This window comes from Ornithorhynchus anatinus, chromosome 8 (assembly GCF_004115215.2).
Source record: "Ornithorhynchus anatinus isolate Pmale09 chromosome 8, mOrnAna1.pri.v4, whole genome shotgun sequence".
NCBI lineage: Eukaryota > Metazoa > Chordata > Mammalia > Monotremata > Ornithorhynchidae > Ornithorhynchus > Ornithorhynchus anatinus.
The window spans coordinates 53,371,571-53,397,321 of record NC_041735.1 but is presented as its reverse complement, the minus strand read 5'-3'; the positions used below and the strand labels follow the sequence as shown (position 1 = coordinate 53,397,321).

The 25,751-nt window shown below is 43.6% G+C and overlaps 1 protein-coding gene across 1 annotated transcript in view; it reads left to right on the top strand.

Annotated features, from left to right (window-relative positions):
* Positions 1-5,609: 5,609 nt before the first annotated feature.
* The window catches only part of CHN2 (chimerin 2), a 246,099-nt gene continuing 225,957 nt past the window's right edge, over positions 5,610-25,751 (top strand). Inside the window, exon 1 of the mRNA XM_001511768.5 lies at positions 5,610-6,083. Within this exon, the coding sequence (XP_001511818.3) occupies positions 6,035-6,083 (49 nt within the window). The 5' untranslated portion in view covers positions 5,610-6,034. The remainder of the gene's footprint in view (positions 6,084-25,751) is intronic.

The following is a 25,751-nucleotide window of genomic DNA, read 5'->3' as shown; positions in this document are numbered from 1 at the left end:
CCACTCTGCAGCAGGCTGTATTTCCCAGGCCTACAGTGCCCCAAGGTTGGGACTGAACCTGGCTGGAGTTGGGGATGAGGGAGGCCTGAGAGAGAACTGCACCATTCACCCCACATCCCACCACATTCCATCTCCACAGCTTCAGGGGTCCTGGGAGGTGGGGCTTTAGGAAAGAGAAGGGATAAGGCAACTGGGGTAAGAGGAAAACAGATTTGTTTGACACTTAATAGGTGCTTCATAAATACCATCACAAAATTTTTTTTGAAAGCCTTGTGTGACAGGTGGAGTTTTAGAGAGGGCTGGGTTCAGGGGTACTGGGGACCTGTAGGGATGAAACTTTCAAAGAACCACAGGGTGGTCTTGGCTAGTGGGGTGAAAAGAGGGAGATGGTGAGCCTTACATGTTTGACAAGTGGTATGAGGTATGTAGGTCAAGATGGAATGCCACATGTAACTTGCTTTGCCTGAAGGGAAATTTGCCAAGCTGTTTGATTCAGATTTCCATTATGATTTCAGTTCAGATCAAATGCATTTAATTCTGTATTTATGGAATGTGGAATATTTCTTTGAATAAGATGCTCCAAGAAAACACAAAAATCTGCCCAATTGCAAGTCCACATAAGCAATTCCTGCTTTACCTTACCTTACTGAAGAGGTATATATACCACCAGCCATTGCAAGCTCACTGGAAGATGAACAATAGTGCAGTGGTGGGGCTCACTATTTATCCAGGGCAACACATTGGTTTTCTGGTTTGCTCAGGTATCTTTAAATTGGCTCACCATCTAGATCATTCTTGCACATTTCCTACCTGAAATTTCCATTTTGGAGCCCTTTCAATAAATTCATTGAGCACTTACTCTGTGATACGCCTTATAAAAAGCATTGGGAGGGAGCAATAGAGTTAGGTGACATGGTCCCCTAAATTAATTTCAGGTAGGAAGGAGCAGTAGAGTGTAGCTTTGTACAGAAATCTAATGGGTGGAAGATGCTCAGGTGATGTAGAAGTGCTGAAGTGGAAGTCATGGGGGGAAATAGAGAAGGGAGGTGAGAGATTTCTCAGGGAAGGCCTCCTGGAGGAGACGTGATTTCAGGAAGGTTTTGAAGATGGAGAAAAGCAGTGGTCTTTGGGTTGTGAAAGAGGTGGGAGTTAATGTTACAGATCAGTCTTTTATCAATCCAGCCACATCACCCCCTTTTCCTCCTCCTCCACTCAGGGTCTTGCAGAAAGTGGTGGGCAGGGAAGCCTGTAAGATCGACCCCATTCTCCAGATTGAGAAGTTCCAAATGGATGCCTGGGCTTCCTTTAGCCTCTAGGGGGCCTCAATGGGGCATGAGTGAACTCTGAGGCAATCACCCTGTCCACCTTCTCTACCCTACGCTTAGACTGACCTTACGCTAACCTTCGACCCTGGTTTGCAACTCTACTTTATCTCAGAAACCCCTTCTACTTTGGCTGAAATGGCCTTTTTTTCAGACTTTGAGACTTCTCTTAGTTGCCTAATCTAGTCAGGAGCCACCGAACCACTACTTACATATTAGAACTGGGGGTATAATTAAATTATAGAAAAATTACTTAATTGCATTATGCAAAAAAAAATTCAGCAATAGACAAATCTCACTAATGTGCAGAAACACCTTTCAGTGTCCTGGGCAATATCTGGCTCAGAGTCTAGGGTGGACAGAAGTATCACTACATCATTTCACTGTGAATGCTGAATGTGAATCTTGAAAGCAGAAAAAAGTGCCATTCTGTCTTTTGACATTCAGGATGGGAGTGACCTTTATAAGTGAGATTCACAGAGCTCAAAAATGCAGGTTAGCACTAGCACTGATCCAGGAATAAGAATCACATTTATCATGTCAGGTTTTCACACCTGCTCTTAAACTTCAAAGGCAACAGTAAAACCCAAATAAACAAATTACAGAGGCATAAGAAGAATAAATTGCATGAGCTAAAACTGCAGGTGATGTTGCAGTTTAGAGTTAGGGTGAAAGACAATGCAAAAGTTTCCTTCACAGGTACCAGAAAACGGATGTTCTTTTCTCTTTGGTCTTTAACCTTTTTGATTTAAGTCGGGGTGGAGAAGTGGGGGAGGGAGCTGCTTCTCTTCATTAACTTTTGTGGTGCTGGGGGTGTACACCTAGCACAACTGTAGCTCAGTATGAGGAGCTGCTATTGCTTTGTGGGCTGAGGGGTCCATTTAAAATGAGAAGCAGCATGACCTGGTGGAAAGAGCATGGGGCCTGCGAGTCATGGGACTTGACATCTAATTGTGGCCTGTCAGTTACCTGCTGGGTGACCTTGGACAAGTCACCTCACTTTTCTGGGCACAGTGTGCCCAACAGGTTACTGTTAGTGCACTGGGACCAGCCAGAGAGTCTTGAAGTCTGGGGACTAATGACTTTTCTGCCCATGTGACCAGTTGGGTGACCTAAGACTCGTTGCTTAATGCAGATACACCATTTCCCCATCTGTTATATGGGGATAATAATAATGACCTTCCTCAAAGGGACAATCTGCTGCTTTGCTAATTAATAACTGGAACATGCCATGTAAATGTAAAGTATTATTTAAATGTTTAAAGTAAACACTTGATCTCATTATGGGAAGCCCTGTAGCCTAGTGGAAAGAGCATGGGCCTGGAAGTCAGAGGATCTGGCCTCTGATCCCAATCTGCCACTTGACTGCTCTGTGACCCTGGGGAAGTTACTTAACTTCTCTGTGCCTCAGCTTCCTCAACTGTAAAATGGGGATTCAATACCTGTTCTCTTAGCAGGGTGGCTCAGAGGAAAGAGCCCAGCCTTGGGAGTCAGAGGTCATGGGTTCGAATCCCGGCTCTGCCACTTGTCAGCTGTGTGACTGTGGGCAAGTCACTTAACTTCTCTGTGCCTCAGTTACCTCATCTGTAAAATGGGGATTAACTGTGAGCCTCACGTGGGACAACCTGATTACCCTATATCTACCCCAGCTCTTAAAATAGTTCTCTGCACATAGTAAGTGCTTAACAAATACCAACATTATCATTATAAGTTAGGCAGAGAATATGTCTGCTAATTTTGTTGAATTGTACTCTCCCAAGCACTCAATAAGAGTTATTGATTGATTGATTAGGCAACGAGACAGGCTAGTTTCTTTCAAACAGAACACCTTGTTGGAAATAGGCGGTAGCATGACTGATCTTTCTGGCCCTTGGTCTGTCCCGGGTGGCAGTGGATCTATTTCCCTAGGCCCACATGGTTGACTGGTTAACAAACAAATGTTTGTAATCGCCTGCAGATGAAGATATGTTTCCTAGCTGGACTGAGGGAGGCCTCATAGACCTTGGCAATGGGAAGGTAGAGGGCCTGCTTGAAATGTAGTGGACCTGAGCTAGACCTGTACTCTATACAGGTGGAAGTTCATTTTGAAATGTTTGCTAAAAAGAAATTACAAAGGCATAGTACGATTAATATTAAAAAGGAGTATAATTGCTCAGAAAACATGATCCCTGTTTACTGCTTGTCACATAAAAATTGGCTATTCCTTTTACCATGTTTTTCAAATTGAATTTTATCCTAAAGCAATCGATGGGTTTCCCTTTTTGTATATGAGACAATTTTGATTCCTTTAATGTGGGCTTTTCTTTGATCTGATGATTTCTGTTCAAATTTCACAGTTTTTCCAGTGCTTTAGGACTAAATGAACAGGTTAACCAGCTGGGGACCATGAAATAGATGGTTTTAATCTGCTGGATACTTCCTCCCAGTGAAATTAATTGAACTTTAAATACAGCAGGATGGCACTCAGCCTACCCCAGGGTCTGGTTCTTTCCCTCCCTTCACCAGTTTCCTCAACCTGCAAAATGTCCCACTGCCTTGAAGCAGATTGGCTTCCCTCAGAGGCAGAATTCTCCATGAGGAGCTGGAAAACACTACCTCGATCTCTTCTCTCTCTCCACCGACCCCTTGCCCACATCCTGCCCCGGCCTGGAACACCGTCCCTCCTCAAATCCGACAATGACTCTCCCCCCTCTTCAAAGCCTATTGAAGGCACATCTCCTCCAAGAGGCCTTCCCTGATTAAGCCCTCCTTTCCTCTTCCCCCACGCCCTTCTGCATCACCCTGATGTACTCTCTTTATTCATCCTCCTTGCCAGCCCCACAGTACTAATGTACAAATCTGTCATTTATTTATATTAATGTCTGTCTCCTCCTCTAGACTGTAAGCTCATTGTGGGCAGGGAAACTGCTTATTGTTGTATTGTACTCTCCCAAGTGCTTAATACAGTGAACTGCACAAGGTAAGCGCTCAATACGACTGAATAAAGTTTCCTTCCTCTTTCATTTTAAGTTTGAGCCAGTTCAACCTGGAACACCCAAGTGGAGCTGTAGTTGTCCTAGCCCCTGGGATGAGTTGCAAGCTCCCCCAAAACCACTTTTCCTTTTCAAATGGTATTTGTTAAGCACTTAGTAAGTGCCAAGCACTGTACTAAGTGCTGGGGTAGATACAATAATAATAATAATGACACTTAAGTGCTTACTATGTGCCCAGCACTGTATTAAGCACTGGGGTGGAGACAAGCAAATTGGGTTGGACGCAGTCCCTGTCCCACATGGAGTTCACACTCTCAATCCTCATTTTACAGATCAGGAAACTGAAGTCCAGAGAAGTGAAGTGACTTCCCAAAGGTCACACAACAGACAAGTGGCGGAGCTGGGATTAGAACTCATGACCTGTTGACTCCCAGGCCCATGTTCAACCCCCACGCCTTGCTGAAGCCAATCAGGTCGGACACAATCCCTGTCCCACATGGGGCTCGTAGTCTTAATCCCCATTTTTACAGATGAGGTAACTGAGGCACAGAGAAGTGACTTGCCAAGGTCACACAGCAGACCAGTGGCGGTGACAGCATTAGAAACCAAGTCTTTCTGATTCCTAGGCCTGCGCTCTACTCACTAAACACACAGCTCCTCCAAGCTTGTTGCTGGCAAGGAACGTGTCTACCAACTCTTGTTCTGCCCTCTCCGAAGCACCTAATACAGTCCTCCGTACACAGAAAACACTCAATAAATCCAATTAGGCCATCCAGCCCTACTCACTAGGCTCGTTGCTTCACCTCCCTTGCATCCCTCCGCCCTACAGGCCTCATTTCCCAGGGCCCAAGGGCAGACTTTGCGCCCGTCATTGGGCTGGGATTGTGTCTATCTGTTGCCGAATTGTACATTCCAAGCGCTTAGTCCAGTACTCTGCACATAGTAAGCGCTCAATAAATACTATTGAATGAAGGTGGCAGTACTTGCACCAGGCAGTGCCCCCCGCCCGTCCCGTGCCCCATCCGAAGGCCCCTCCAGCCTCAGCTGCACCTACCCCTCCTCCGGCGGGGTGCCCGAGGACCCTCCCCGAAAACGGGGGCTACGTGGGAGCGGCTTGCTGCGACCCCCCCCAGACCTCCTCCTCCTGCTCCGCAGCTCAGCGCTTCTCATCTCCCCCAATCCTTTGTGTGTGGGTGTGTGTGGTTGGAAAAGGAGGAGGAGGAGGGAAAGGAGGAGGAGGTCGCGGCGGGTGTCAACCACCAGCCGCCTCGAGCTGGGGCTGCGGGTGGGGGAGCGGGGGGGGGGGGGGTCTCCTGCACCCGAAAGACGCCCCCGGGAGCAGCAGAGGTTGCACCGGGAGCAGCAGAGGTTGCACCGGGAGCAGCAGAGGTTGCACCAGCAGCTGCAGAAGCTGCAGCGGCGGGAGCGGGAAGCGCCGAGCCCGCCCCGGCACCCGGCCGCTCACCTCCCCGGGCCGGCCGAGGGGAGCGTGGAAAGAAGCTCGAGTGGGAGGGAAAACCACAAATAAATAGCGGCGGCCGCGGCGCGTCATCTGGCGGAGGAGGAAGTGCAGGCGAAGTCCGGTGGGGCTGGGGAGCTCGGGCGGCCGTCCCGAGGACTTTGACATGGGCTGGGGGAAGCAGCAGCAGCAGCAGCAGAACAGGACCAGCAGCAGCAGGACCAGCAGCAGCAGGACCAGCAGCAGGACCAGAACCTGAGCGGAGACAGAGACCGGAGGGCATGGCAGCATCCAGCAACTCCAGCTTGTCTGGCTCCTCGGTTTCCTCCGGTGAGTTGCAATCACTCACTCCCTATTTTCTCCCCACTTCACGACCCTTCACCGAGGCGTTCCTCGGTGCCTGCCCACCCCGCAGACCCGTGCCCGCCCCCGGGCAAAAAGACTCTCTTGGAGAAAGCCCTCGTCTGGGAAGGTGGCACCTGCTAATCCGGGGCGCAGTCGCCCGCTGCTTTCCCGTGCCAGCGCAGCCCGGGGGTTGGGGAGGGAAGCGTTTCTGGCTGTGGTATGGGAAGGGTTTATTCCGGCCAAGTGGGATGCGGCAAGGGAAAAGCGAAAGGAAGGCTGGAAGCGCGGACTTCCCGTCCGGGATGCTGCGGGGAGGGGAGCGGGGCACGGCCGACACCCATCGGCCGGTCCTTGCCCCCTCCGAGATCACCAGTCAGCAGCCTTTCTTCCCTCGCGCCTCTTGATTTTCTTTGTTTGTTTGAGAAATTAACACCCCACAGACGCTGTTCAACCGCAGGGACCCGTGCGAGGGGCATGCATCTTGTCCAGAGAGCACGAAGGAATCGTTTCTTTCTCGTCCTCAAACACCTTTCCGGCCGCGCAGGCGAAAGGGACCCGATTTTTCCCTTTCCGACTCTTTGGCTCCTTTGCAAAAGGGAGCTGGTTCTGATTTTTCTCTCGGATACGTCCATCTGGGTTCCGATTTTAAATCCGGTGCACATGGGGAAGCGCATGCATAATCTTTTAATGAGCAAGTTGGACTTTCTAAAATCTGGCAGCCTCTTTTTCCTAGGATGGACCCTCAGAGCTAATTGACATAGGGAGATTGATAAGGAGAGGGAGGGTGAAGGAATCAATAGAGACATCCCGGTGCTTTCGGTGGGTGACAGTTTTCGAGTCAGAATGATGCACCGGGGGGGGAAAAAATCTTTTTCACTTTATTCTCAGGTGATTGAAAACTTTAATGACCGATCTGAAAGCGATGGGTGACAAAAAATTGTGTCTCAGCAATAACACAAAGGCAGCGGGGCCCTAGGAGAGCATCCAGAGGCGTGAACTGTGTAATATATCCTGAACTCAGGATCACTCTTTTTTTTTTTAAGGCCACTCTCTCTTACCCTCCCCTTCCCTAAATGAAAACATGGGAAAGCATTGGTGGTCATGATAACCTTGGAAAGTAAAACAGTTATGAAGAAAACTTTTCCCCTTTGGACCGAGTCTATTGATAGTTCACATATTAAATCATAAAATGCAAAATAAATTTGACTGTATATAAACGGTATTGTGATGTAGCCTCAGGATGATCACCTGTCACTTGTTTTCTCTTTCTAGAAAAAATCGGAACCTTAACGAGTTTAAACGTTATTCAGAACATTCATTTTTAATAGAAGAAACTATGCTCCTTTCCCCCTTCCCACACCCATCATTGTTAAAGAATACAATTCATAGGGTTGTTAAAAGAACAGTGCATATCAAGTTACCACCAGTAACAGGGGAGAGCACTCATATCTCGTTGAGAACAGCAACTTGTTGACTGTGGTTTTAATTCTGAGAACTCAGCAAGCCTTAGAGCATATTTTTGTATTGACTAGCCACTGATGATTGCTTCTAAATTCAATTTTGGTATGCTTACATTTGAGTTTAAAATAGCATTATCATGGACTGTTATTTCTAACAGAGAGACGATTGAAAGGAAGGAGATAGTGGTTTGAAAGTGTCTTATTAATGAGGTGCAGAAGTACCTGAATTCTCAGACTTTGCTGTGATCCATCACAGTCTGTAAGTAGGAATCTTCCAGCTGCTCCATTTTAGGAAGAATGGGTCATACTGTATGCTTTTTTTTATTGCTTGAAACTTGTATTTGTCAGGTGGATGCTGTTGAAGATATTAGCTGAAGCTTTCTTTGATGCATTCATAACTATATTGTTAGCCCCTTTTTATGGTATTAAGTGCTTACTAGGTGCCAGGCACTAGACTAAGCTCGTGGGTAGATATAAAATAATTAGATTGGACACAGTCCATGTCCCACATGGGGCTCACATTTTAATCCTCCTTTTACAGATGAGGTAACAGGCACAGGGAAGTCATGAGACTTACCCAAGGTTACAAAGCAGACAACTGGCAGAGTCAGGATTAGAACCCAGGTCCTTCTGACTCCCAGGCCTGTGCTTTACTACTAGGTCACACTGCTACACAAAATCTCAAAGCCCGCATCAAAACTTGGCATTGTTACTCTAAAGGTTGGAATTTCCAAATGCTTCTTTTTGAGCAAGTTAAGCAATATTATGCCCTATATTATCTAACTTGCAATAATCACTCTAGCTATCCTAAGAGATACAAAGAATGTAGTTTTAATTGTAAAGTAGATTGTAAATACACAAATCACCCAAGAAATAAAAATGAGCATGCTTGAGTGAGGAAGGAATGGGATCTGCCTACTCGCAGAGATCAGATCATGCATTTTTGCCTTTCTCTACCTTGGAATGGCTGGATTTATGTCTTTTTTTAAATTTCCTAAACTTCTCACTGAAGGGCTGTCGGGTAAGCCCACATCTGTGTGGGGAACTAGGTACAGCACAACGAGTCTTGAGTTTAGCTGTGCAGATGTAGTGGACTTACATTCAGCTGTGGAAGCAGTGGTTTTTGAGTCACCTGCTTCTGTTTTAGAAGATACTTGAACAACTGACCATTTAAAGTGAACCACTTCCTTTTTCCAGTATCTACAGTGCTTTAACATGGAGAAAATGAACTTGGGGGGGAAGGGGTTAAAAATTTATAACCAGAAGTGTTAGCATAGGTGTTAAATCAACACATTCTAACAACTTATCAGTCACATAATCAGTCAACAGTATTTATTGTAGGCAGAGCTGAAGTCCTGTTGCTGATCCTGACATTTACTCTTGCTCAGTTCATTAACCCCTCCCTCAGCCCCACAACACTTATGTACAGCTCTGTAATTTATTTATATTCATGTCTGTTCCCCCTCTGAACGATAAGCATGATGTGGACAGGGACTATGTCTACCAATTCTGTTATAGAATATTCTCTCAAGTGCTGAGTACACAGAAAGCACTCAGTAAAGAAGACTGATTGATCCAGTGGAAAGGGTAGTGCTCTGGGACTCAGAAGACTAGGGAACTTAATCCAGATACCTGCCTGTAACTCGTTCATGAGGGCAAAGATCATACATATATCCATTCAAAATATGTTGTGCACCTGCTCACTTAAAATTGCTCATTGTACTCTGTGCCCTAATGCAGATATGGGTGGCAGAGTTAAAAGAGCTTATGTGGTGCTGCAGAAGCCACTCATAATTAAAACAATTGAGAAGCAGCATGGCTTAGTGGATAGAACAAAGACCTGGGAGTCAGGAGGACCTGGGTTCTAGTCCCGGCTCCTCCACTTGTCTGTTTTACCTTGGGCAAGTCACTTAAATTCTCTGTGCCTCAGTTACTTCATCTATAAAATGGGGATTGAGACTGTGGGCCCCATGTGGGACATGGGCTCTGTCCAACCTGATTAACATGCATCTACCCCAACACTTAGAACAGTGTCTGGCACATAGTAAGTGTTTAGCAAATACCATTTAAAAACAAACAAAAACAAGTGTTATGCCCAGATACCTGGTCCTGATGTCTCAGGGTTGAGGCTCATCCATTGTTCCTGATGGGAAACTCCATCATCGTCACTGAAAAGAAGAAACAAGATGCCCAATCACTGAGTAGTATTTATTGAGTAGTTATTGTGTGCAGAGCACTGGACTAAGCATTTGGACGAGTACCACAGAGTTAAGCAGGGTGGGATACTCAAGGGGTTCCACACTAATGATGTGAAGAGACCAACACATATACCCACAGAAAACACCTGGTGGATGCATAAAGCCATGAGAATACAAAAAACAGAATTATTTTATTCCTAGATTTGGAGATATGTGCTCAAGTATTGCTGAGGAGACCAAAGTCAGGTGGGGTTCCATCTCTAAAATGTTGCTAAAATACCTCCTCTCACTACTTCTTGGATTGTGAGTACTGTGAAAGATAGATACTATGTACCTGCCAGAGCTTAACATAATACCTTAACACAAAATAAGCATTTAGTAAATACCTCAATCTAGGAAGACATCTGGAAGAGGTGGAAATTTGCATTTTTCAGAATTTGTGCTCTAATAACATGTCGGGATATGCCACTAATGATCTCTCAAGCCGTATTATTTGTCAAGTGATTACTCTGTGCAGAACACTTGGGAGTCTGGGGGGAAAACAGAGTTAGTAGACATGATTCACTGCCCTCAAGGAGTTTAACATATAGCCAGGAAGACAGATGCTGAAGAAAGTGTTTACCAGTGAAGTCCCAAAGAAGGTTATTTTTAATACTCAATTCACAAGATGACACCCAAGAACCTCTTTCTTTGGGGATATTCAGAAATTTGACTGTTGGATGAAATTATAACTCTTTCAGTGAAAATGGTTGGTAATAGGTTATGATATTCAGTTTAGAATAACCATTCAATCTACTTTTCCTGCCATTTCAGAAAGAGAAATGTAACCATTCTAAAATTGTTGAATCAGTTCTTAAATTCTTAAGGATGCTGATTTGCAAGCAACACATAAGGTGTGTTTTTATAATTTGAGAGATTTTTCATAAAAGCTATGTTATTTCCAAGTGGATGACTTCACATTAACAGGGACAAGTAAAAATAAACCCATGTAAAGTAACAAAGAAATGAGATGAGCTATTTTTCCAGTGAGTGAACAAGCCTGAATATTAAATGTTAAAGGGACCCTCTAGAGATATGAAGGTGTTAAAATTTAAAAATGGGAATACAGTATATTGTAAGAATAAAAATCAACATAAGCTGATTTTAATTAAGATACTAGAAAGTGAAAAGTGGAATCAGCATTGTACATGGATTGAAAGATTTTAATTGGTAAAGAAGACAAGTGACTGAGCTCAGGTGTTTATTCCTTGGTCTTTTCAAGAAATAGTGATTTGAGTTAGGCAATTAATGCTACCTATTTCATGGGGATATAAAGCTGTTCTTGATGGAGGAAATCAAAAGTAGGATTGAATTTCTTTTTTGTAGAGGCTCCATACCTGCATGTTCAATCTTCTCAATCTTTCATAGTAAAGGAGACTTTTGTGGATGCTGTTAACTGAGGTTTAAAAAAAAAAGAAAAAAGCAGGAGGCAAGATTGAACTAAGAGATCTTGTTCTGTTGTTAAAAAAAAAAATGGTAAAATTATTAGCTCCAAGGATAACATCTACAGGGCAAACTGGCATTTCGATGACTGCTGGAACATTTTGCTTCTCTGTTTTACGGAGTAACAAAATCCATTTCTTTGTGTAATCATACCCTTGTGAGCTCAGTTCTTCCCTATTTTGGATGGGTATATAAATTCAGGGGACTGGGGTTGTGTGGGGCAGCAGGTCATTAATTGGAATATAAAGGGCATTTGTGTGTGTTTTAGAGCATATTTGCACTTTACAGCCCCCAAGATTTGATTTTTAGCCATTTTTCAAAATAGCAGGGAATTAAAGCATGTCTTTGTTGTTCTGATAAGGTTACTTTTAGCATCTCAAAACAGATGGTATAAACTTATTCACCTTGCTTTGGTCTGCAAGAGGTTGATCATTCACATAATGGAATGCCCTGACTTATGTAAGCTTCTCTAGACTGTAAGATCACTGTGGGCAAGGAATGTGTCTATCTTTGCTGTACTTTCCTAAGTGCTTAGTACAGTGCTGTGCACTGATTGATAAAAGTGACTTTTGATATCTATTGGTCACTGCACTCAGTATTTTACAAGATGCATAACCAGCATTGTGCATTGCTGGAAGTGTCCAGGTATTTTCCAGTAATTTGGTGGAGTATATTTAACTGGATGACTTTTGTTCAGGTTTTATCATAATGTCTGTCTCTCCGTCTAGACTTTGAACTCCTTGTGATGATGATGATGGTATTTGTTAAGTGCTTACTATGTGCCAAGCACTGTTCTCAGCACTGGGGTAGATATAAAATAATCAGGTTGTCCCTCGTGGGGCTCATAGTCTTAATCCCCATTTTACAGATGAGGTAACTGAGGCACAGAGAAGTTAAATGACTTGCCCAAGGTCACACAGCAGACAAGTGGTGGAGTCAGGATTAGAACCCACGACTTCTGACTCCCAAGCCTGAGCTCTTCCACTAAGGCACGCTGCTTCTCAGCATGGGCGGGAAATGGGTCTATCAACTCCATTATGTTTATATTATACTCTCCCAAGCACTTAATACAGTGCTCTCTGGGACAGGGACTGTGTCCAACCTAGTTAGCTTGTATATAACCCAGCTCCTGGAGCAGTGTTTGACACATATTACACACTTAAATGCCATTAAAAAAAAGATAGGTTGTTGGAGTTAAGCAAAATCATGATGGGGTTTAAAACCAGATGACCCCTATTGAAAGAGCAGTGGTCTCTCTCTAAGTGTTAGCTAGAACCATGCTCAGGCTGGTGGTCATCAGGATATCTTGCTTTTGTAGGACAGAGGATGCAAGCAGCACATTTGGTCCAGGTGAAATCTGTGTTGCCGAGCTGCGCATTGATATTGTCAGAAAAGGTCTTTTCAGAGCGATTATCTGGGTTTACGGTAGAGGCTATTGATCACATTTTTCTATCTTTTAACTCTCCAAGTTAGGGAGGTTTTCACAAATTTCACATTTTCACCAAACTGTGTACCTCCTTAGTTCAGGGATTTCAAAATCAGTCCTTATTGCTCTTTTACATTTTTGAGGTTTGCTTAAGAGATGATTATCACATTTTATAGGCTATGTTATTTCATTATAAGGGTTGCCTCCACCCTTTTTTACTCCATAATGGTCCTATTCCCCTTGCTGTAGGTCAAGGATTTTGTTTCCACCTGGGCATCATACTGTCATCTTGTAAACACTGTTGTGCTATAAATGGAATAAGTATTTGAGGTTGTGAGTTCTTGCAGTAGTACTACTTTGCATTCACTCAGCTCCTTTCATCTGAAAATCTCAAAATACTTTAACACCAATAAATTATGCCTCAACAATTTAATGGTGTAGGAAAGCTAAAGAGCTTTTTATAAATACTGAAATGTTGTAGGGCCAGAGTGTGTGCAACAGCTGCATGCTTGATCACTTCTTGGTAAAGCTTGGCAGTGAAAAGTGCCAAATCCTATATATTATGGGACACTATGGTAATCCATGTGGAATAATTTCTGCCAGGTGTTCTTAAAGATTTGTAATAAAAATAATGATGACACTTATTACTAGTAATATAGTAATAATAATTGTGATATTTAAGTGCTTACTATGCACCAGGCACTGTACTAATCAATGGGGTAGATACAAGGTAATTGGGTTGGACATAGTGCCTGTCTCACATGGGGCTTCGGTCATAATCCCCATTTTACAAATGAGGTAACTGAGGCACAGAGAAGTGAAATAACTTGCTCAAGGTTACGCAGCAGACAAGTAGCAAAGCTGGGACTAGAACCTAGGTTCTTCTGTCTCCTGGGCCTGTGCTCTATCCACTGTTAAGTGCTTACTATGTGGCAAGCATTGTACTGAGCACTGGGGTAGATAATAATATAAGGTAATCAGGTTGAACACAGTCTCTGAGCCACATGGGGTTCACAGTCTGTGTGGGAGGGAGAGGAGGTATTGAATCCCCATTTTGTAGATGAGGAAACGGAGGCACGGAGCAGCATGGCCTATTGGATAGAGCGTGGCCCTGGGAGTCAAAGGTCATGGCTTCTGCTCCCGACTCCTCCACTTGTCTGCTGTGTGACCTTGGGCAAGTCACTTCACTTCTCTGTGCCTCTGTTACCTCATCTATAACATGGGGATTAAGATTGTGAGTCCGATGTGGGGCAGGGTCTGTGTCCAACATGATTTACTTGTATTCCCCCCCCCGCATTTAGTACAGTGCCTTGCACATAGCATTTAACAAATACCACAATTATTATTATTATTATTATTATAACTTGCCTAAGGCCACAATCAATCAGTGGTATTTGAGCATTTACTTTTTGCAGAGTACTGTACTGTGCCCTTGAGAATACAATATAACAGTTGATGCTTTCCCTGTCCAGAACAAGTTTCCCTGCCTAGAACAAGGGAAAGATAGATATTAATATAGTAATATATAATTTAAATCTATGTACATAAGTGCTGTGGGGTGAATATCAAATGACCAAAGGTCACAGATCCAAGTGCATAGACAACACAAAACAGGCAAATGGCAGAACTGAGATTAGAATCCAAGTACTCTGACACCGAGGCCCATGCTTGAGAAGCAGTATGGCATAGTAAATAGAGCATGAGTCTGGGAGTCAGAAGATTATGGGTTCTAATCCCAGCTCTGCCACTTGTCTGCTGTGTGACCTAGGGCAAGTCACTTCACTTCTCTGTGCCTCAGTTACCTCATGTGTAAAATGAGGATTGAGACTGTGAGCCCCAAATAGGGCAGTGACTGTGTCCAACTCCATTATTATTATTATGTTTTTTCCACTAGGTCATGCTGCTTCCCAATAGGTCCTCACCCTGTTTCTCTCAGTGATGTTAAAGTTAAGTGGATTAGTTTAAGGTTCCACCTCCACCTCTGATGGTGGAGGAATTTTGTCTCAGCTCCCCCTTTGCCAGCTGCATTAAGGACCCCAGTTGAAAGGATATTGATATGACTTTCCATCCTTGACTAGCCTGTAGAAAAAAATGGTAGATTAAGTACAGTTTGGACTTTCCTCTGCCTCCAGGCAGAGAGCTAGATCAAATGACTTCTTGAAGTTCTTCCGTCTTGGTGATGCTAAATTAAGACATTTTTGAGCACCCTGGAAATAAGTCTGTGAATTTAGGATCTCTGACAAGCAATTGAGAATTCAAGGGCTATTACCCTTCATATGTAGCTGTTTCCTCGTGTATGGAGTTGATGTAACTAGTTGTGGGTGTCCCTGGGTCCCCACAAATAAAGGAGGCTCATCCTTGCCATGAGACTCGGGGCCAGGAACCCAGGTGTGGAGAGGTTCAGATTTTAAAATAAAATATCAGGGCCCAGTACTGTATCATTACCAAAGGGCACAGACCAGCTGAAAACTGGACTATTGGAGGAAAAAAACAGACAAATGGCTGCCTTATACCTGTATGGTGTAAGATATGTGGAATGGTCAGGATTGGGCTTCACTGTTTCTCTGAGAAAGAGTGAGCAGTTAGTCAGTTGTATTTTTTGAGCACTTACTGTGTGCAGAACATAGTACTAAGTGCTTGGGAGAGTACAGTATAACAGTCACATTCCCTGCCCACAATGTCTTTCGTGGCCTAGTAGAAAGACCAAGGCTCTGGAAGTCAGAGGACCTGGATTCTAATACCAACTCTATCTTTGCCGGCTATGTGACCTCGAACAAGTCACTTCACCCCTATCACCCTCAGTTTACTTATCTATAAAAGGGGAATTAAATATCACTTCTCCCTCCTTCTTAGACTGTGAGCCCCACGACGGATAGGAACTATGTTCATTCATTCATTCAATCGTATTTATTGAGCGTTTACTGTGTGCAGAGCAGTGTACTAAGCACTTGGGGAAAGTACAGTGCAGCAATAGAGACAATCTCTGCCCACAGCGAGCTCACAGTCTAAAGTTCGACCTGATTATCTGGTTTCTACCCCAGCACTTAGTACAGTGGTTGGCCCATAGCACTTAACAAATACCGTAATTATTACTACTACTAATATTAATACTGTTTTGTCTGTTTGTCTAACTTCAGGCAACTGCTGTATTGTGCATTTGATGTCTGGCTGTTAGTAGGGGTGCCATACATCAATTTTATCCTAGGCAATCTGGACTGGTTTTCAGCGGGTCTATCCCTTGTCCAATACAAGTACTATTGCACACTTTGTTTTTTTTAATTTAAGTAATCCTTCTTTCTCCCTTTCTTACTCTTTCACTCTCTTCTTCTCTCTTCCCTCTATTCCTCTCTCCTCTCTCTCTCACTCTTGCTCTCCTTTTCTGTCTCTCACTCTTGCTCTCCTTTTCTGTCTCTCACTCTTGCTCTCCTTTTCTGTCTCTCACTCTTGCTCTCCTTTTCTCTCTCTCACTCTTCTTCTCCTCTCTTTTTCTCTCACTCTTCCTCTCCAACATTTCTCTCTCTCTCTTCCTCTTCTCCCTTTCTCTCTCTCTCTCTTCCTTTCCTTCTCTCTTTCTCCTTACACTCCTACTGCTCTGTTGCATGGTTTGGAAGCAGCCCCTGGTTCAGAGGGACTTGGGACAGAAATGCAAAAGCTCTGGAGCCAGGTCGGGGGTGAGGCAGAGGGGAGTTGGGGCTGTCCTTGGAGAATTTCTGTAGGCTCAGGTGAACTTTCACAAAATGTGGTGTATGATATCATAATGCTAGCATGTCTGACATAACAGATATGATAGTCAGGTATCCATGAGGACTGACACCCATTCTCCTGATATTTATGCCCACCTAAATTGCAGTAACTCATTCAGTCATATTTATTGAGTGCTTACTGTGCACAGAGCACTGTACTGAAGGCGTGGGAGAGTACAATACAACAATAAACAGACTCATTCCCTGCCCACAACAAGCTTACAGTCTAGAGGGAGAAAGACATTAATTTGTAGGTGTACTCCATTCTTCAATTTCTAATGATCTTGACTTGCTGTGTTTAAGCATGGTCCACAAGTTATGATGCAAACTGCTTGAGAAGTCAGGAATAAAGTTCACAACAGATCTTATTCTCATGGCCATATAGAATGTGGCTCAAGCCCACCATTCAGAAAAGCCCTTGGACAATCTAAGATGTGCTGCCAGTGCTCCTGCCAAACTGGGCCTCCCTTATGGAGTCATCTCCAATTCAGTGAGGATAGTAATAATTAAGGTACTTGTTAAGCACATACTATAAGTCAAGTAAATAAGTCAGTCGTATTTATTAAGTGCTAATTGTGTGCAGAGCACTGTATTAAATGCTTAGGAAAGTAAAATATAACAATACAGATTCACAGTATGGGGGTGGAGACAGACATTAATATAAATGAATTACAGATATAATAATGTTGGTATTTGTTAAGCGCTTACTATGTGCCGAGCACTGTTCTAAGCGCTGGGGTAGATTCAGAGTAATCAGGTTGTCCCACGTGAGGCTCACAGTTAATCCTCATTTTACAGATGAGGTAACTGAGGCACAGAGAAGTTAAGTGACTTGCCCACAGTCACACAGCTGACAAGTGGCAGAGCCGGGATTCGAACTCATGACTTCTGATATGTACATAAGTGCTTTGGGGCTGGGTTGGGAGATGAATAAGGGGAGCAAGTCAGGGTGACACAGAAGGGAAAGGGAGAGAAGAATGAAGGGCTTAGTATGGAAAGACTTCTTGGAGGAGATGTGCCTTCAGTAAGGCTTTGAAGGAGGGGAGAGAAACTGTACATAGACACATTCCCTGTTCCACATGGGCTCAAAGACTAAATTTGGGGGGGAACAGGTATTGAATCCCCAGTTTTCAGATGAGGGAACTAAGGCACAGTGAAGTAGCTTGCCCGAAGTCACACAGAAGACAAGTGGTAGTGCTGGGACTTGAACCCAGGTCCTTACTCTTTCCGCTAGGCCAGACTCCTTTTAGAGATGTGTAAACAGAGGCTCGCAGAGGAGTTATGTGGCTTGCTTGTGGTCACAATGTGTTTTATGTCAGAAATTAGTATAAATCCAGGTCTTCTAAGTGGTTAAGCCAATATTGTTAAGGTAGGAAGGGTAAAAAGAGCAGTGATTTCTATTTCAGGATTCTCTCTAATATTTCTGTCATATTTCATTAATTATTCCAAGGTTTACTCTTTATTTTCTTTCCTGCATAGTGAATTAATCATTAGCATGGCTACAAGACTCCTTGCTGTGGTGCAGGAAATGTTTAAACCTTCCTTTTCATTTTGCACAAGGACTTGATGGGAGCATAACTTGGTTCTGAAATAAACCCAAAATGCGTGCATTGAAATTTTACTAGCACCTTAAGTTCAGAGAGGAAAAAAAAGGTACTTGGAATTTTAATGCCTGCAAGAAGTGATGACTTGGATATTGTGTCTCATCCAAAAGCAATAAAGAAGACGGCAAATGTTTTAAAATGTAGGAGACACAGAGAGAATCATGGTGATGTCACGTCCAAGCAATCTGTTCCTTTAATGCTGTCCACGGACCAGTTCTCTTTCCCCCTCCTGACAGGGAGCAAATAGCCCAGAAATGCTTTGTTGGCTCAAGAGATTAGCTTGAGTAGAAATCCAGCACTTAGAACAGTGCCTGGCATATCAAAATCACTTAACAAATACTGTTTTTCTTTAAAAACAGTGATTTATTGATTTTTAAATTTAAGAAAAACAACTTTCTGAATTTTTAGCACATGTCCCCCTTCTAGACTGTAGGCTCCCTTTGGGCAGGGAACTTGTCTACCACCTCTCTTATGTTGTACTCTTCCAAGCAATTAGTCCAGTGCTCTGCACAGAGTAAGTACTCAATATGTGCAGTTGATTGATGTGTCTGGGGTAACTAACAGATAAGACAGCTTCTAAGAAAAGGAGTCGAATCGGTAGTATTTTAGATTCAGGAATTAAGAAACAACAGGGTCACTTGGGAGATGATTGAGATGCATGTCCTTGATTTCCTTCTGTTCATCTCCACCAACCTCTTCGTTACTAAGCGCTCTCTGAGATCACATTTGTATTTGAAGGAAAACGAAGCATAGGAATTACTTTTCATGTCACACTCGTTACAGAGCTCAGTAACTTGCTGCAGTCCCCACAGAAGATAGGGTTGGGTTAAAGCCTGCCAAGGGTGGTCTAGTGGATTGAGCACGGGCCTGGGAGTCAGAAGGTCATGGGTTCTAATCCAGACTCTGCTGCTTTTCTGCTGGGTGGCCTTGGGCAAGTCACTTCACTTCTCTGGGCCTCAGTTTCCTGATCTCTAAAATGGGGATTGAGACTGCGAGCCCCATGTGAGACAGGTATTGTGTCCAACCCGATTTGTTTTTCTCCTCCCCTGCGGTTAGTACAGTGCCTGGCACATGGTAAGCACTTAAATACCTCAATTATTAGTTATTATTAAGGGCCAGGTTGGCAGAAGCCTCTGTGGGGCTCAAGCTTCCTTGGATTGGATTTAATTTCACTCTTAATGATAACACTATTGCAGCTTCATAATTTATGACTGTTAATTTTGCTAAAATATTCAGGGTTCCTTGTGAGTCAGGGGGCCCGGTGAGGGAAGGCTGGTGATCCAGAGACAGGTTTAGGAAGGGGGAGGCTGGTAGCCTCAGGGACCCTGGCCTAACTATGTAACAGAGCTTTAAAGGCCCGGTGGAGGTGACCATCCCCTCTCTGCTTCTTCTGGGTCCGGCTTGGTCCCACTCCTCCCGGCTCGAGGAGTAAGACCAGTCCAGTCGACTGGTGAGGCGGCAGTTGTGCTGTTGGCTCTAGGGAGCTCAATCTATCGATTGAGTGCTTACTGGGTGCAGAACGCTGGACTAAGCGTTTGGGAGACTACAGTATAACAGAGTTGGTAAATATGTTCCCTGCCCTCTGCTTGCAAGGAGCATTGACCTGTCCCCAGGCTGTCCACCAAGGTTGAAAACTCAAACAGTGCACTGGAGCAGGACAGTTGCCTTTTGCAGGCTGAGAGACATCTGGCTTTGCCACGTTTCTAGACTATCTCACCAAGGAACCTAAAACTTCCAGCACAGGTTTTTGTCTGAATGGAGAACAAAGTCACTCTCTGCAAAAGGTTGTGTGTTTAGGGAGAAGCATGACAGCAGAAACACCCTTGAAAATGCCTTAGTATCCCAAAACAATGTGCCTCCCTAAACCCAGACCCCTGCAATGGCCAAAAATTCATCATCATCCTCATCGGGATCGATATTTTTGAACACCCACTGAGTGCACTGTATTAGGCACTGGTGGAACACACAGAACAAGTATAAGACATTTATCTTGATCTTAAGGTGATTAAAATGTAATGTGGAGAACAAACAGGTATAGCTTGATGAATGTTCTATATTTGAAGCCTGTGAGTAGGTATAAAAGCGCTTAACAAATACCAACATTATTATAAAACATATTTGGATAAATCAGTCGAACACAAGCCAGAATATCTGTATTTAAGGACTGTGGTACTGCCTTGGGAGATGGCATAATTGGGAGGGTGAAGAGATTTAGAAAGCAATGCCTCCTGGAGGTGGCTCTTTAAATCAATCAATGGTATTTTAGTGTTTACTGTGTGAGAACTGTACTAAGTGCTTGGGAGAGTACAGGCAACAGAGTTGGTAGATATGTACTCTGCTAACAAGGAATTTGTAGTCTACAGGAGGAGATAAATATTAAAATAAATTACAGGTATGTATATAAGTGCTGTGGGGTGAATATCAAGTGCTTCAAGGTTACAGATCCAAATGAATAGGTGACACAGAAAGAAGGTGGAGTAGGGTGAAAGAGAGCTTAATTGGGGAGGGTCTTTTGGAGGAGATGTGAGCTTAATAAGGCTTTGAAGGTGGGGAGAGTGGGAGTTTGTCCAATATGAAGGGGAAGAGCGTTCCAGGCTAGAGGCAGGATGTGAGCGAGGGGTTGGCAACAAGATAGACAAGATGGAGGTACAGTGAATAAGTTGGTGTTAGAGTACAATACAGTAGAGTTGGTAGTCATTATCGCAGTCTTCAAGAGGCTAACAAGCTAGTGGGGGAGACAGACATGAACATGAATTACCAACAAGGGAAGTGGCAGAGTATAAGGAAGGACTTTTGAACAAGGGGAGGGAGGCAGTTTGATGAAGTTGAATGGGAGAGTGACCTAGGCAGGAGGAAACGCCAGAGTAAGGAGTTGAAAGGGAAGGACAATTCAGGGGCACACTAGGAAGAAATGAAGAGTAGAAGCTGAGGGGAGGGGATAGAGGAAGAAGATAAGAGGAACCCAACTGTTGGAGAGCTTTGAAGTCAATGATTAGCAGGGTTTGTTTCCTGGAAAGGGCAAGGAGGAACCGTTAGGAATTTTAGAGGAGGGGAGTGGTGAACTCTGGCATCCTAGAAATTATGAGGCCTGAACTGAGTCCAGGTCAAAGGATTCAGGGCCAATTTCTCCCTTTAACACTTCTTCTTTTGGTTGGATTCAGTACGGTGAGAAATGGAGAAGCAATATTGTTCATTTGTTGCTCTCTAGGCATTTGTGTCAGGTCGGCAAAGGGTAGGAGGGCCAAGTGGAAGAGTTCTTGTGAGCTGTGGAGGTCCACTCTAAGTACCTAATGGACTACTAGGATGTGACCTGAGTAATGGGGAGAATCTGTCTCATTATAAAGTCGAAAACAGGGCAGACAGGAATGGTGTTTGCTTTCCTCACCACCTGTCCACATGTTCCTTATCATGTTGTACTGACCAGAATAGGTGTGTTTATCTCTCTGCTCTCAATGGGTGTTTTGTGTATTCATGGCGATTAGACTAGGTTACAAATTAAATGTCCTTTTGAAACGAACTGGGATAATATATATGGTAATAGAAGAAATGAAAGCATTATTTTTAGTAGTTTGCCTGAATTCACAGAGGAGTGTCTAACATAAAGGAATTTAGCCCAGAACCATGACACTGATAAGAGTTTTTGTGGAAATTCTCCAGTTAGAATAATCTAAAAATGTGGTGCAGGATTTTAACCATGTTTTTGGAGGACTAAAATGTATTGAGTTAAATGCTGTGCTATCTTTCATTTATGGAGACCTGGGAGTCTAAATGTGGATCACTAAATCCTTCACAAGCCATAAACGTGAAATAGTCGTGTATAGTAGGGAAGTGGCAAACAGGAAGTGGAGGGGAATATTAAGAAGCAAGAGAGGACAAAGGGCAGAAGGAGAGCAGAGAGCAAGCGTCTGTCAGTGTTTGCCCAATAGTCAGTGTACCAAGACCTGATGACTAAAGGCCAATGGTGTTGACTTACAGGCCTATAGACTGTAAGTTCGGTGTTATATTGCCAGTGCTTAGTATAAGTGCTCTGCCCACAGTAAGTGCTCAATAAATATGATTGACCGACTAACTGAGGAGCAGGAGGCAACAGTTTTACAAGATCAGGCCCAGCCTGCAGGTTTTATTCTGACCCAATCTTTGGTTCGATCCCCTGAAAGAGGAATTATTTTGTGATGGCTTTTACTTGCCGCATTTTTGGGCTTTCTGGCATCCCGTCAGTGTGTGACTATGAGGACAGACACTTTCTCCTTGGTGTCTGGGGTGCATAGATCAGGAGCACAGTTGTGATTGTTCCTTGCATGGCTGTTTTCTGGTGGACTCCTATGAAACCAAAGAAGCAATGCTATATGCATACTTCTTAATTATCCTTATAGCTAGGCAGAGAATGATCAGCAAATTATCCCTGTGATTTTCAAAAATTACATAAACTAATAATTGTGGTGAACTCTGCTTGGAAAAAAACTGTATTTGTTGGGTAGGGGCCATATACTCAGAATGAGAGGCATTAGTAGCCTTCCACAAACCAGGCATAGGAGGAATAAATGAAAATGTGGAATCAGGTCAGAATCAAAAAAGGAACTATGCCGGAGTCCTTTGAAGAACTATACAACTTTACCCTGTCTGCTAACAAATAATATTGTAATTGGAGATACAATGAAAAAGGATGCAAGAAAGTGAATTCCAGTAGAAGTTTAGAACCATAAGCTAAGATTTACAGCAGAAAAATTATAAACACACTGGAAGCAGTGTGGTCTAGTGGATAGAGCAAAGGCTTGGGAATCAGAAGGACCTTACTTGTCTGCTGTGTGACTTTGGGCAAGTTACTTAACTTCTCTGTGACTCAATTACATTAATGGTAAAATGGGGATTCAGACTGTGAGCCCCATGTGGGACCTCCTGTCCAATCTGATTACCTTGTATCTATCCTAGTGCTTAGAACAGTGCCTGACAAATAGTGCTTTACAAACACGATTTAAAAAAAAAACCTTCAAAATAGATCATCAACCCCCACTTCCCCAGCCTACCTTTCCATCACCTTAATTAACAGATGCAGCTTTCCTCAAGGGAGCCAGCTCTACAGAGGAAGATAGAAAAACTTCCTCACTTGATGAGCATCAAGTGAGAAAGAGGGAAGAGTAAGAGTACTATCTCCAGCCTTATCAAAATAACTCAAGGGGTCTTGGCTCCACCCAGATATCACCCCTTTCTTTCTTACAAAAAGGTCAAAAGCCAGCTTTGCTTCTTGGGAAATGTAGTTTAATAATTTATGCTATTTGCTAAGCATTTACTTTGTGCTAAGCACTGGGGTAGATTCAATACGATAAGGTTGGACACATTTCATATCCCACATGGGGCTCACAGTTTAAGGGGGAGGGAGAACAGGAATATTATCCCTATTTAGATGAGGAAACTGAGGGAAAGTGACAGAGTTGAAATTAGAATCTAGGTCCCCTAACTTCCAGACCCATGCAGGCCCACTAGGCCAGGCTGTTTCTCCTCTTCTCTGCAAGTCCGTTTCCAAATTTCACAGGACTGTTTCGATATTTTGAACCACCCACAGCTCTCCCCAAAGAAAGACCACAGTACAGCACAGTCTTACAATCTTTCGCCACAAACCATTATGATGGGCAATATTTAATGACCTATTGCTGTCATGATTAATGTCTTGTAGTTTGAATCCATTGTGTTGTTCATTCTTAAAGATTATAACATTACTCAGAAAATACATTTTTCACTTTTTTAGTAAGCAGCAAGAGAGAGAGTATTTAAACCCAGATTCCCACATCCATTAATGACAATGAAAACATATTTGATCTTTAAAAATGTGAATTGGGCTTGGTCTTTAAATTCACTGTTTTAGCAGTAAATTGCTGGCCATATTTCCATTTATACCAGTTACTGTGGCTAAAACTTTTTAAAGCTTTGGTTTAAAAATGCTGAAGCCGTGGACGAAAAATTACGGAAAGATATAGAAACATTAGTCATCAGCTAAATCTTCCTTTTTTCTAGCAATACTGCACTTAGTTGCCTCTAACTGTAAGTTCCTCATGGGAAGAGAACGTGTCTACTAAGCCTGTAGTCTCCCAAGCACATAGTACAGTGTCCACACACAGTAAGCACTCAATACATAGATGGTCAATCGAAAGTATTGGATCAATAGTATGTATAAAGTGCCTTTTGTGTGCAGAGCAAGTGCTAAAGAGGGTACTGTTAGGAGTAAGACCTAGCCTCTGTTCTCAAGAAGCTCACACTCCATTTGGCAGCAGAAAAAAATAGGACTGATGAATGGAAATAAAACCAACTGGATAAATTCATATGTTGGTTTGGGAGAAGAGACAAATAGATGGTGTTTTTTTCTTTTTAGTACACACTGGTGGAGAAATGTTTTCCAAAGTCCTTAATGGAAGAGAATCATTGTAGCACTCATGAGCAAGTGCCACCCATGCAGAGAGAGAGAGAGAGAGTGTGTGTTGTAACTTTTAAATCTAGTGATGACTGTGCTGATCTTTATGCTTGTAAGCCAATGCAGCTGGAAAGACTAAAGTGGGATTGATGAACCCTTCTGCTCAGTACACAGGTTCCAGTCATGTTGTGCTGTACTGTTGCCAGCACCATTTTCAGTTTTACTAATTTGGCCTTCCTGATAGCTCTGCTCTAAATAGCCCCCTCATTCCTGATTATTCTACACCAGGCCAGTCTGCTAGTTACTGCTGTTTGAGCCTTCCACAGTTGTGCTACATCAGGCATATAAGTCTTCACTCTATCTTCATTTATGATCCTCTTGCTTGAGCTCTTTCTGTCATCTTCTGGTCTTCTCACATGTCGTTCTCAGAAAAAGGTATGAGGAGATAGACATTGCCTGCAGACTGGATGGAGTCCAAGACCTTTGTAGTTGAGGGTCCTGCCTTGACCTTGAGGATAACAAACAGGTGATGTTTTTGACGTGCTGGAGGAGCCTGAGGTGACATCTTTTCATGTTCAGGTCTCACAGCTGTATAGGAGGTTGGACAACTTGATGGCTCAGTAGTTATCAAGCAGCACAGTCTAGAGGATAGAGAATGGGCCCCAGAGTCAGAAGGACCTAAGTTCTGATCCTGGCTCCACTACTTGTCTGCTGAGTGAACTTGGGCAAGTCACTTCGCTTCTCTGTGCCTCTGTTTCCTTGACTGTAAAATGGGAATTAAGACTGTGAGCCCAGTGTGAGACAGGAACTGTCCAAACCGATTACCTTGTGTCTACCCCAGCGCTTAGTACAGTACCTGGCACAGAGTAAATGCTTAAAACATACCACAATTATTTTTACTAGTCTTCAGCCTGGTCTGAAGCTGATTCCATAGGCTGTCAGTGACCCAGTTTGGGCACACGGTTGCTTTTGCCCTTCCTCTGCTACCATGCATTGAAGCAGCTCTCCAGAGTCTTGTTTGCCAGGAGGAGTAGCCTGGGAGGGGTGTCCTAGGGTGCACATTTGGGGGGGGGGCAGTTACCCCAGGTGACCCTACCCTAGGGATAGCCTTAATAATAATTGTGATACCTGTTAAGCACTTATTAAGTGCCAGGCACTGTTCTAAACACTGGGATAGATATAAGGTAATTGAATTGGACACTGTCCCTGTCCCCCATGGGCCTCACATTTTTAATCCCCATTTTACAGATGTGGCCACTGAGGTCCAGAGAAGTGAACTGACTTGCCTGAGGTTACCCAGCAGACAAGTGGCGGAGCTGGGATTAGAACCCAGGTCC